At 37.1% G+C, this 12,863-nt stretch overlaps 1 protein-coding gene across 2 annotated transcripts in view; it reads left to right on the forward strand.

Moving 5' to 3' along the window:
- The window catches only part of SERPINI1 (serpin family I member 1), a 72,374-nt gene that overhangs the window by 42,347 nt on the left and 17,164 nt on the right, over positions 1–12,863 (forward strand). For both annotated transcript variants that reach the window (XM_058730423.1, XM_058730422.1), the window contains exons 2-5: positions 3,441–3,707; positions 4,739–4,969; positions 7,169–7,363; positions 9,054–9,258. In XM_058730423.1, the coding sequence (XP_058586406.1) occupies positions 3,458–3,707; positions 4,739–4,969; positions 7,169–7,363; positions 9,054–9,258 (881 nt within the window). In that variant the 5' untranslated portion in view covers positions 3,441–3,457. The remainder of the gene's footprint in view (positions 1–3,440; positions 3,708–4,738; positions 4,970–7,168; positions 7,364–9,053; positions 9,259–12,863) is intronic.

Raw genomic sequence — 12,863 nt, forward strand, 5'->3', positions numbered from 1 at the left:
AGAAGTGCCTGCCAGAGTCAAAGGCTAAGACAATCCCAAAATAATTTGCAATGCACATCAGAAATTAAGATTAAAAATAAAGCCAGGGCTAGACTTTTACTTACTTGGGAATAATATGAATAGGGATAATAGTTGAAATATCTTTGCTTTGAGAGAAGTTCACCAGCAGACAGGAGAAGAACGTTACACGGAAGAGAAGAGAGCCAAGAATAGATCCATGGAGAACACTCCCCACTGAGAAGGTAGAAGAAGGGAAGAAAATCTTCCCTTCTCCCCAGAAAAAAAAAAAAAAATCCTCAGAAGGAGGAGTTCAGAGGTACCAGACAGGAAAGGGCCAGTGACCAGGGGTAGGGTAAGTAGGATCAGAAAGACTGGGCCAGTCTAACAGAAGTCATTTTTCTTGCACCCTGGAAATTTTGCCTTTAAAAGAAGGAAAGATCACTTAACTATAGATAAAATGTGTGTTTCCAGAACAGAGTTCTTTAAATGTTTACTAAAGAGTTTCCTGATTTAAGCCACATGTAAATCAGTGGCTGCCGCTCACTGCCCTGGGAAGAGCCCTCTCTCACAGACATATGGCTGTTCTTTCCAGGACACCTCCAGAAGCCTAGAGGTACATTAGTGGTTTTGACATCTCTTTCCCCCCGTAAGGATACACCGCAGAGCCACAGGTACACCAAACACTGCTTCTTTCTGCATCTGGCCCATCTGCCATGTAGACCAGGGGTTCCTGAGGCCAAAGAGTATCCTGGTCAGTGAAAATAATGTTCTGTTATCCACAGGCGTGCATTTTCTGAAGAGGTTATTTACCCTTCTCCTGATTCTTAAAAGAATCTCTTTTATTAAAAAGGTAAGGACTATAACTGATTATATGCTTTTGTACAATGATGGGAGTTCCTTGAGGACAAGATCCCGTGCTTATAAATTTTGGTAACTTCATGGTGCTCTTTTGATCTTGGCTGAATGAATGGCTAATTGTGCTGCATTAGATGGGCGAGCAGGAATGATAAAATACTCATTTTGGCTCTAAAGCCTCTTCCTTGACTTGGCAAACCTAGGAAACATATTCTCTAATGATAATGCTATTATTAATATAACTTGTAGCTTAAAATGAGGGCTTCAAACACACACTATCTCATTTATTTCTTCAATAATAGTGTGAAGTAGGGATTGGCATCTTAATTTCATGAAAGAGGAAGCTAAGACTGAGAGAAGGCATGTGATTTGCCAAAGATCATACATCATGTGTTAGCTTATTTATCTCATGGTACATTCACTTGGAAATAAAAATGCTTATGAACATAATAGACATGGCCTTGTTTGCTGGAATGCTTGTTGGTTGGCAATAGGTTGGTTTTGTTTTATATGAAGGAAAAATGTTTATTAACCTAAAATTTGATACTCATGTTAAATGCTATGGTTTCCAAATAGCTGTGCTATTGGATGACAGATACCACTACCGTATAGTGACTTCAACTTCTTGGCCTTATACTCGATAACATTCAATGAGAGTAATGAGGCCCAGGTTTGGGTCTTTGCAGGGTATATCAGACAGCAGTATAGTGTTAGGTTTAAGAGCAGACCTTTGAGTCTGACTTATATTTCCAAGTTCTACTGAATGGTAATACCTCCCACGTATTAAATACCATATATGTCTTAAGGTCTCTTTCAACTAAGAGAGGTACCTGCTAAATTTCCATCCAAATCTAGAGCTTCAAGCTCCCCTATTCTACTTCCACCTTTTCTTTGAGTTCCCTAGAGTACAGAAGGAAGAAAGGATGCCACAGCAGTCTGCCGTTGATGGCCCAAGTTCGTAGGCTAGCAGGGGAGCTGCGTTCTCTGCCCCTGGCTTCAGTCCCTGCACCACAGGCACCCCTGGCCGCTGTTCTACAGCAGTGCACTTGATTTCCCACGGGCAGCCATCGTGTCTCCCTCGTGTCTCCCACAGTGTGGGTTTTGAGAGTCCATATTTACATACAGGCTGAACCTTACCTTCCTAAGCAAAGGAGAGTGATCTAAACCTTCACACAAAAGTGGAGGGGTGGCGGCAGTGCTTGGGATTTCTCAGACAAAAAACTGATACCTAAAACTGAGCCCTGAAACGTGAAGGACTTACAAACTAAGTAGGCAGTTCTCTGAAGTTGGAATTCAAACACTGCAGGAGGGATGAGGTCGTTGTGACTCGGAAGCTTGGCAGAAGCACACCAGTCTTAGGTGAATGTGTGTGCATCTGTTAACTGAGTAACGGGGACTGTTAATGCTCCATGCGAACTGAAACACAATTTTCTAAATGTGTTTGCTCAGTATCACTTTACATGTTGTTTTAGTGATTTTTTTTTTTTTTTTTTTAAGATTGTGAACAAGGAAGCTACTTGATTGTCCGAGTAGGCAGTTCGGCTTTTAGATGCCTGCAGTGACAAAGCGGGAGAACACAAGGAAGGAGGAAATTCTGTCCCCAGTGTGTGCTTGTCACTGTGTGCTGTTTGTGGGGAGACAGGGCTGCTGGAATACTGGAGTGCCAAGGGGCAGAAATATTATCTAGAGTTGTCTGGGCACTGACACTCTCTCTTCCAGAGAGAATATGGTTCAAGAACCAGAGAAGCCTCATATTTAGAAATACTCATTTAAATAGAAGCATCAGTTTGTATAAGTTGAAATGGTAATATCAACCTGAGTACAAAAGGACAGTATTGTAGAAGGCTCCCCTGCCCCGAGATTGTCACTGGGCGCAGCCGCCTCATAGAAGCCAATGTACAAAGGGAAAAGTGCGTAAGGATGTGCTGACCCTGCTTTTTCTCTGGGTTACCACTTCCTGTGGGCTCTGCAGCCTGGGCTGAATAAACTGGGGCCCGTGGCAGGTGTGTGTCTGATCTTTTCCTGCCGGTTGACAACCCAGTTGCATGGTGCATTAATTTTATAAATTGTAGTAAATGGGTAAAGCATTATTTTCAAATACCTGACTTTACTAGTTCGTCTTAAACCTTGTACATATCTTTTGGTTTTCATTATTTTTTTTCTGGACCTGTGTAGTTTAGTGTAAGCTAGAGTAAACTGTTTCAAAATCATGACCAAAATATATATGGTGAAGATAGGAAAAATTGATAAATCAGCCTCATCAAACATGGTCTATAATAACTCGTTATATATGCATCTGTATACACTCTTGTACACCACAGCGGGGACCAGGAAATACCTTGTTCCTAGAAAATCCTCAGAATTTAGCAATATTATTTATTCATTTGACTATGAATTGCCTTTTTAAAAATAGTATCTTCCAGCATATCCTTTAAGGGGGTTTTGTTATGAGATATTAATACTGTGTACATTTAAAAACCTGGTTTGCTTTATAGCTTTGCCAAGAAATAATTATTACTTATTTTACCTTTCACTCCATTTCTCAGAGATAATTAATGATTAATACATAAACTACTGTTTTTCAGGTTTGAACTCTCCCATCATGGCTTTCCTTGGACTGTTGTCTTTGCTGGTTCTGCAAAGTTTGGCTTTAGGGGCCACTTTCCCTGATGAAACCATTGCCGAGTTGTCAGTGAATATGTATAACCATCTTCGAGCCACTGGGGAAGATGAAAATATTCTTTTCTCTCCATTGAGCGTTACCTTCGCTATGGGAATGATGGAACTTGGGGCCCAAGGGTCTACCCTGAAAGAAATCCGTCATTCGATGGGATATGACAGCCTGAAAGATGGTGAGTGTGCTTAGGTTTACATTTTCAAGGTGGTTTGACTTTAACTGTCAACTCAGTTATGCTGTCTTATGCTACAGGCTGCAGTATTTACATGATGTGAGAAAGTGATGTCACTGAGACGGTATGGCTAGGAGAACCATTAGGAAACCCAAGAAAAGTATTAATTCCTGGCTCCATCTTTAGCTGAGTTAATCTAAGGAAATTGTATATTTTATTAGTATTATTTCAATAAGCCTCATTGTGATAAATAAAAGCACACATGATTCTTAATGAGTTTCCAGTCCAGAGGGAGAGACGTGTATTAATTATCACCTGAATAAGTGAAAATTTATAACTATGAGAACTGCTATAAAGAAAAGCAACATCATTCTCTAAGAATATCAGAAATTTTTGCTTAAAACCAATTGTGTCTTCATTTTTAAAGGAGCATCGAGAATTCCTTGAAATGTTTTATTGTTATGAAAATGTTATGTATTGGGGAAAGTTTTTAGCCCAAAGGTGTTTTGAAATCACTTTGACAGGATGTATGATTTTTATTTTAATGTTTTTAATATACATGAGAACTGACTCATTAAAAAGTTGAGAACTCAATAATTTCGAATAGATTTTTCTCGTTATTAGGTAAAAAAAAGTCTAGTGAAAGTAAAATTCCAAGGACTATTTTAATTTTTAAACCAGGTAATTAAACTTAATCCTTTTTCCTGATAATTATAAAACGGAGACCAATGTAATGAAAATAAACCTAAGTACTTTGAAAGGAAACAACCCCCAAAAATCTATAGATTCTACCAAGGTATCAATGAAAATGGAAACTAATGCCAGTTGATAATACTAAAAGTTAATTTGAAAATCCGGAATTAGCACAAATACCGGAGCCTCCTAATCAGGTCTGTGTAGGGAACGAGTTAGTGCTCTTCCCTTGGGCTCCAAGTTCCATCAATCTCCCTTGCTGTGTTTCAGTGCTTCTCCACTCCCCGTGATCGTTCACTGTGTTTGTTCCACTAATAAACTTATCCTTTGTCATTTTTCAGGTGACGAATTTTCCTTCTTGAAGGATTTTTCTAACATGGTAACTGCTAAAGAGAGCCAGTATGTGATGAAAATTGCCAATTCCCTCTTCGTGCAAAATGGATTTCATGTCAATGAGGAATTTTTGCAAATGCTGAAAAAGTATTTTCATGCAGAAGTAAATCATGTGGACTTCAGTCAAAATATAGCTGTGGCCAACCATATCAATAAGTGGGTGGAGAATAACACAAATAGTATGTCATTTGGTTCCTTTCTTTCTGTAATAGTTTAGCTTTAACTCTCTTTTACTTCTGAAATTACTTGCCCCTCACTCCATTTGAATTTTTGAAAGATAGCATTTAGTTGAGTATCTGATAATTATTTCGTATAGATTATAGTCTTTTTAGAAGCATTACATATGAATAAGCATTTATGAAAGAACTTAAATCTTTTGGCATGTAAAGAATTTTGGCACTATTGATATATCAGTCTGAAATCTGTGTTCTCCAATAACGGGTTTCCTCTGTATGGTAATCTTAACCACTGTGTGGAACTTTGTTTGAGCTAACTTATTTAATGAGTTAGATAGCAGTTAGGATGACAGTTGGTGGCCCTCTTAACAATATATTTAAAATAGAAAATAAGAGAGAGCTAAAAATCAGGGTTTGGCTTTTAAATGACAGAACTATAGGATTTCTTTTTAAAAGAGCAGCCCATTTTAAACCCAAATAAATGGAGAAGTAGAAAGCGATAAGTTTATTTCAATATTTGTTTCTAGGGGCGCCTGGGTGGCGCAGTTGGTTAAGCGTCCGACTTCAGCCAGGTCACGATCTCGCAGTCTGTGAGTTCGAGCCCCGCGTCGGGCTCTGGGCTGATGGCTCGGAGCCTGGAGCCTGTTTCCGATTCTGTGTCTCCCTCTCTCTCTGCCCCTCCCCCGTTCATGCTCTGTCTCTCTCTGTCCCAAAACTAAATAAAAAACGTTGAAAAAAAAAAAATTAAAAAATATTTGTTTCTAATCTTAGAGCATCTGGCTGGCTCAGCTGGTAGAACATGTGACTCTTGATCTCGGGGTTGTGAGTTTGAGCCCCACGTTGGGTGTACAGATTACTTGAAAAATAATCTTCAAAATAATAAAATAATATTTCTAATCTATACTTTAAAAATGTATTTAAGCTTTCCAAATGTTTCATATTTTATCATTTTATTTTCTAATTTTACCACCAACATAATTGAAATTAGAATTTAAAAAAATGAGACCAAACTGAAAGGAGATTACAGATGTTCATTAGATTAATTCCTACTGTCAAAACCCCCCAAATAATATCAATCTAATAAATTTTATGTGGGAACAACAAAAACCCTGACCATGTGCCCTATGTCCTATTATTTCCAAAATTCTGAGGCACCTTTGTAAGGACCTAAAGAAGTTCTATGATTAATAAAATGAGAGAATATAAATTTTGGTCCTATCTTTTTCAATTATGACATTAAAATGTAGGATAAAAGAAACTTATGTTTGTATTTTAACATTCAAAGAATAATTCAAGAATAATAATACATTTGGAATAGATTGGATTGTTAAAAGCTATTTCCAAACTCTTTTTAAACATTTTCAGCTATCAACAAAAACCCAATGTTTTTGAAAATAGATTTCTAAAGGAACATTTCAAATGATAGAAATGATAGGTTTTCACTCATCTGTTTTCACCTAGTTGAATGCAGTTGTTATATTTGGTAGAAAGATATCCAGTGTTTATGGGGGGGAATTTTGAATTGGATGACATTTTAATTGTGTATGTTATTTAAGAATGAACTCTGAAATGATCATTGAGTGCTTAGTCTATGTTAAGAGTTTTACATGCATCACTGCAACTAGAAAGTGGTAAAACGTGAGATTCTGTTGTATGTGGTTCCGTAGTTTCTTCAAGTGTCAGGATCCTACCAGTTTTATTTTAGGTGGTGTGAATGTTTTAGATCCCTTAATCTGTAACTGTGTGTGTGTGTGTGTGTGTGTGTGTGTGTGTGTGTGTGTGTGTTGTGTGTGTGCGCACGCACGCATGCTTGCTTGCTTAACATTTTTCCTTTGAAAGCAAGATACTTCCTTCTTTTTTTAATGTTTATTTATTTATTTTGAGAAAGAGAGAGAGAGCAGGGGAGGGGCAGAGAGAGACAGAAAGAGTCCCAGGCTCTGCTGGCAGTGCAGATTCTGACGAAGGGCTCAAACTCATGAACCATGAGATCCTCACCTGAGCGGAAATCAAGAGTCAGATGCTTAACTGACTGAGCCACCCACGCATCTCAAATGCAAGATACTTTCAATTTTTATTATAAATTTGGTAATGGTATACAGTTTTTCTGGATTACTCTATCAGATGGTAGTTTGGTAATATTTTGGTCTCCTTTCACCTTCAGATTTAATATGAATTTTCATCTCTCCACTTTTTCCTGCACAGATCTCTTGAAAGATTTGGTATCCCCAAGGGATTTTGATGCTGGCACTCATTTGGCACTCATCAATGCTGTCTATTTCAAGGGGAACTGGAAGTCACAATTTAGACCTGAAAATACTAGAACCTTTTCCTTCACTAAAGATGATGAAAGTGAAGTCCAAATTCCAATGATGTATCAACAAGGAGAATTTTATTATGGTAAGATCTTTTGGCTTTTATTTTTCTTGTCTTGCTGTATATTAACAGCTTTTTAAGAAAGAACATGAAATATTTATTACACAAATGTCAATCTTATTTGGACTACAATTCAATTTCCTTGGCTCCATTTTCAAAGGCCTCTCTAATTAGATCCTGAGTGAATATTATATGCACTGACAGTTTTCCAATATGTTTCTTTAACTTATAAAGTTGATTACACCCACAGAGTGGCTTTATTCATATGCAAACACCTGACCTGTGTAAGAACATTCTGAGTTACTCCAAAAAGCCATTGGCTTTGGGGTGGTTGTCAGTGACTCATATGTTCCACTCTGCTCTTGCTTTGGATTCCTCACCACTATTTGAATTATAAGCATTTCTTTAAAATTTTGCTTTCAGACTTGTGTATGACATAATTATTCATTTATAGTTTCATTTATTGTGAGTCTATGAAATGTGATGCAACTCAATATCCTTGGCATTATTTTCAAAGATATTTCATTGGACCGGAGCGCCTGGGTGGCTCAGTCAGTTGGGCATCTGACTTCGGCTCAGGTCATGATCTCATGGTTTATGAGTTTGAGCCCCCCATTGGGCTCTGTGCGGATGGCTCAGAGCCTAGAGCCTGCTTAGGATTCTGTGTCTCCCTCTCTCTCTGCCCCTCCCCCGCTCATGCTCTCTGTCTCTGTCTCAAATAAATAAATGTTAAAAAAAATAAGTTAGAAAAAAAAGATATTTCATTGGACTTTTCAGAAGGTTAGGATGTTAATCCTTCTTACACACTATATTGAACTGTAATAATTTGTTATCATAGCAGAAATGTAATTGTAAGCCAAGTACATATTGGAACTAATAGTTCATGCTATTTAAAAGTATGATGTAAAATTAAAAGACTATAATCATAGTTAATCAAATTAACAGTCAAAATAAGAACCAAACATTTAACCAAAGTGTTTAACGGGATGTCTAAAGGACCTAGATCAGTTATAGGAAAATATTTATAACAAAAGCATTACATTTTCTTTTTGAAAATGAGGGAAATTTTAAGGTGGTGGTGGGACTATTTGTTTTAAAGATTTCTTTATTTTTGTATGGAAGCCTGGTGAATTTAGCTGAGTTATTAGAACACAAAGCCAATTACCTAATTAACCTAATTACCTAGTTTGGAGGTCTTAAGCACTACAAATACACTAGATAACTACTGTAAAATGTAATAGATTTCATTTGGACTATGCTACTCTGGCCCCAAGACTTTTAGCTGTGGTGATAATACAGTCCCAGGTATTATGTGGTTAATTTTTCCCTTCTTAGAAATCTTAGTTAGATGGATTTCATCTAATTTGGATCCTGGGCTTCATTTTTTTACCCAGGACTTATTTTTGTTTCTAAAAATATCCCTTAAATATATATTCATTTGAAGTATCTCATTTAAAAATAAAAAGTAAGTCTAGAGAACATATTATGACAAATGTGATGTAATTCTGGGGATTCTAAAATAAAATAATTTCTTTAGGGCCGAAGAGTCACTTGAACTTCAGGGCCTATTTGTTTCTTTTTTTTAAACCCTCTTTTCCTCAGATGCCTGAAGTTTCTTATATTCTATATACTATTTTGGAACAAAGTTATTACAAATTAAAACTTTTATTTGAACTTTGGTGTGGGCCTTTAATCACCTTTCTTTTCCTTTTAGGAGAATTTAGTGATGGCTCCAATGAAGCTGGTGGTATCTACCAAGTCCTAGAAATACCATATGAGGGAGAGGAGATCAGTATGATGTTGGTATTGTCCAGACAGGAAGTTCCACTGGCCACTCTGGAGCCATTGGTCAAAGCACAGCTGATTGAAGAATGGGCAAACTCTGTGAAGAAGCAGAAAGTGGAAGTGTACCTGCCCAGGTGAGAGGCTTCTGTGTGACCCCCTCTGATACATCTCAGAGGGAGAGATAGTAATGGAGGTTCTGATTCAGAAAAAACCCTTGCCACTGCTTTTGAATTTTAAGTCTTAGCTACTCTCTTCAACACCCCTTCACTCTTCCCTCCTCTTCCCCTCCTCACCTGCGCTTCCTTCTCCTTTTTTTCTTTAAACGATTCTTTTGTATTCAGGAGGTCCTGCCCAGAGACACAAGCTCACTTAGTGATTCATTCAGTGCTGTTTACCAAGACCTAGTTTCAGATCCTGGTCAATATTCTTAGCTTCATTTTAGAAGATTTCTCAATAGATTGTCTCTGAATATCATTTGCATTGGCAGTCTTCTGTATTTCATTAATATTTAAAGTTGATTATAGCTGGAGAGAAAATTATCTCCAACATTGTTGGGAGAAGCGCAAGCACGTTACAGTGCTGGGTGCCAAGATGCAACCATAAATAAGCAAGAAGAGGCTTAAAATTCTCCCTGTGGCTTAAATAATAAAATCTATGCAGGGTCCCGATGTTCTTCTCAATGCTGCCTCTGGCCACACACCACAACAAACGTTCTGTGGCATGTACTATCCACGTGGTTGCCGTTAGGCTACAGATAACCTGCTCTTGGCCTGCCTCTGGGTCTCCATGCATGTTTTTGCATTGGCCTAAAATGCCCTTCCCATGCTTCTTCGCCTGATATTGATGTGTATTTTTCCTTATATTTTTAAAGAACTTCTTCTTGATAATATGAGAAATTCAGGACTGTGTTAATGCTTCCCTTATTAAATTCCATGAATTAATGCAGCATCTCAAAATGCTTCAATTCTGTGAGGATGCAAAGTTATTTAGGGGTATTTTAACAGAATTCTAAATGAATGCTTAATAAGTATCACAAATCCTAATTCAACCATATTCACTAGAAAATGTGGCCTCCAGGTCCTGTCCACTGAGAAATTGAACGTGGCAGAAGAAAATTAAATTTTCATTTTCTAAGAGATACTCTTCAATTATGGAATACTTTAGCTTGCTTTCTCATATTAATGCCTGATACTAAACTAGACACAGTTAATTACCATGCATCCATTTCTCCAGAAGTTCTATGAACTCTTCCTCTGCATGGTTAATGCATAGAGAGAGAGGTTAAATAGCTAGATAAGATGAATGTGGCTTCCTTTTTTAAGAAATTGACGGTTTTCAAATACTTATATGTAGGTAATAATCAATGGGAAACGATCCATCAAATGTTCAATGAAGGTGATGATTTTTGTGCCCTCATTTTAGCAAACGTAAAAATTTTCCGGTAGCCATTTTCTAGGTTTACTCACGTGTCTGTTTTAAGTGGTTTGTATAGTTTTATTCACGTGGAGATATTACTTTGAAAACACAACTTTGCATTTCTGTAATTTGACCACATTCTTGTCCTGCTTGACAGGTACTTTTATTTTCCATTACATTAGATTGTATACTTACAGGTTTTAAATGCTGTTCTTAAAGGGTATAAAGGTGTATGGTATTTTAAAGAGGAGAATGGGCAACTACTTTTGCATTTTTATTATTTTCCCCCCTTAACAATAAGTCCTACAGGAATCAAATGCTGAATTGAAATTGTGTTTTTATCGAAAATACAAAACTCTATTCAGGAGAGGGTAAAAATTTTCCACCTATATGATATAACCAAATCTAGTGAAATACCAAAAGGTTTATGGACAGTCATACATTTCTAAGATTTAAATGAGATTACCAGATATTCTTGCAATTTATTCATACTAGCAAAAATAGTTTGGCTAATATATATATATATATATATATATATATACATATATAATATATGTAAGATATCTAATAAGCACTTGAGAATAATGCCTGGCACAGATGCCTATATTATAAGCATCATATAATTATTATCTGTTATCACTATTATTTATTTTTCAGTGTACATTTTAACTCCTAGTATTCACCTTGTGTTAATCTATAGGTAGCTTTATATATACTTTTCCTTTAGTAGGATTTTTTAAAAACCTTGCTCTGATGAACATTACCTTCTTCATTATATAAGGTACAAAAGATTTTTCTAAAATGAAAATCAAATATCTAGGAATACTTGGAATGCAGATGTACCTGGCTGTTGTATCTTTCCACTCTTTTGTAGTCTCAGATTTGTCATTTTTTAAAAGTTTATTTATTTATTTTGAGAGAGAGAAAGGGAGAGAGAGAGAGTGCATGCATGAGTGGATGAGGGGCAAGGAGACAGGGAGAGAGAGAATCCCAAGCAGGCTGCACGCTGTCAGCACAGGGCCCAGCATGGGGCTTGATCCCCCAAACTATGAGATCGGGACCTGAGCCAAAACCAAGAGTCTGAGGCTCAACTGACTGAGCCATCCCGGCTCCCCTCAGATTTGTCATTTTTGATCAGAGTGCTTGAAATCAATGGACATGAAGTGGTTTTCTATTTTGTCAACAGAGACCATCCTGTTATTTTGAAATGATTGCCTTAGAAATACAGCACTTTGGTTTGATGTTTGTAAAAGAAAACTCATATATAACCCATCTGATTTTGTTTTTTAATGTGAGTGCTTTTTATAGGTTTTTCTACAGAAGCTTTCTTGATTAGTTTCTTAATGGCCTATAAATTTTCTAAATCTCGTTATATGTAACATATATTTATTCTTTCCTAACACTAGCTCTACACAGCTCAGTCTCCAATGCTTCTGCCTCCTACATACCTCTTCAACTTACTCAGAAATTTGCAAGTGCATGATTACGTTATTAAAATGCGCATGCCTTTTGGGTTTAAAAGAGCAATGTTGTGGCTTTTTCTTTTTAAATTCAGTGGGTGAAATATAAAAATCTGTAAGTTGATTGTTTTTAAATAGCCATTGTTGGAATTCTAGTTATTAGTGGTAGGAGGCCTTGCGGTCAAACAGAATTTAGCTCATGTCCTCATTCTACCACCTACTAGCTGTGTGATTAGGGCTAAACTTCAGTTTGTTCTTCTGTAGAAAAGAGATAACAATGCATAATCTCATGGGATTCTGTGAGATTATCATTAGGATGATTAAATGAGATACCATATGGGGCGCCTGAGTGGCTCAGTCGGTTAAGCATCCGACTTCGGCTCAGGTCATGATCTCGCGGTCCGTGAGTTCGAGCCCCGCGTCAGGCTCTGTGCTGACAGCTCAGAGCCTGGAGCCCGTTTCAGATTATGTGTCTCCCTCTCTCTCTCTGACCCTCCCCCGTTCATGGTGTCTCTCCCTGTCTCAAAAATAAATAAATGTTAAAAAAAAATTTTTAAATGAGATACCATAAGTAACAGGATTTGCATAGTGTCTGGGAGCCCTCAGTGTATGGGAGATGACAATGATTATTTATATGAATATTGGTCTATATTAAGAAGAAAGGGATAGTAAATGGGTAATAGCTATGTTTCAATAGCTTGATAAGGAAACAAAGATCAGAAATGGCTAAGTGGAAATTGTTTACATCCTGTCTTCAACTTGGAACACTCAATGCACCTAAACTTTTTTCACTTCACCCTGTGTGTATTGCCCTATGCCAGATACTACAGATATTAAAATAAAAAAGACACTAGATACACTAG

The sequence above is a fragment of the Neofelis nebulosa genome, chromosome 5 (genome assembly GCF_028018385.1).
Source record: "Neofelis nebulosa isolate mNeoNeb1 chromosome 5, mNeoNeb1.pri, whole genome shotgun sequence".
Lineage (NCBI taxonomy): Eukaryota > Metazoa > Chordata > Mammalia > Carnivora > Felidae > Neofelis > Neofelis nebulosa.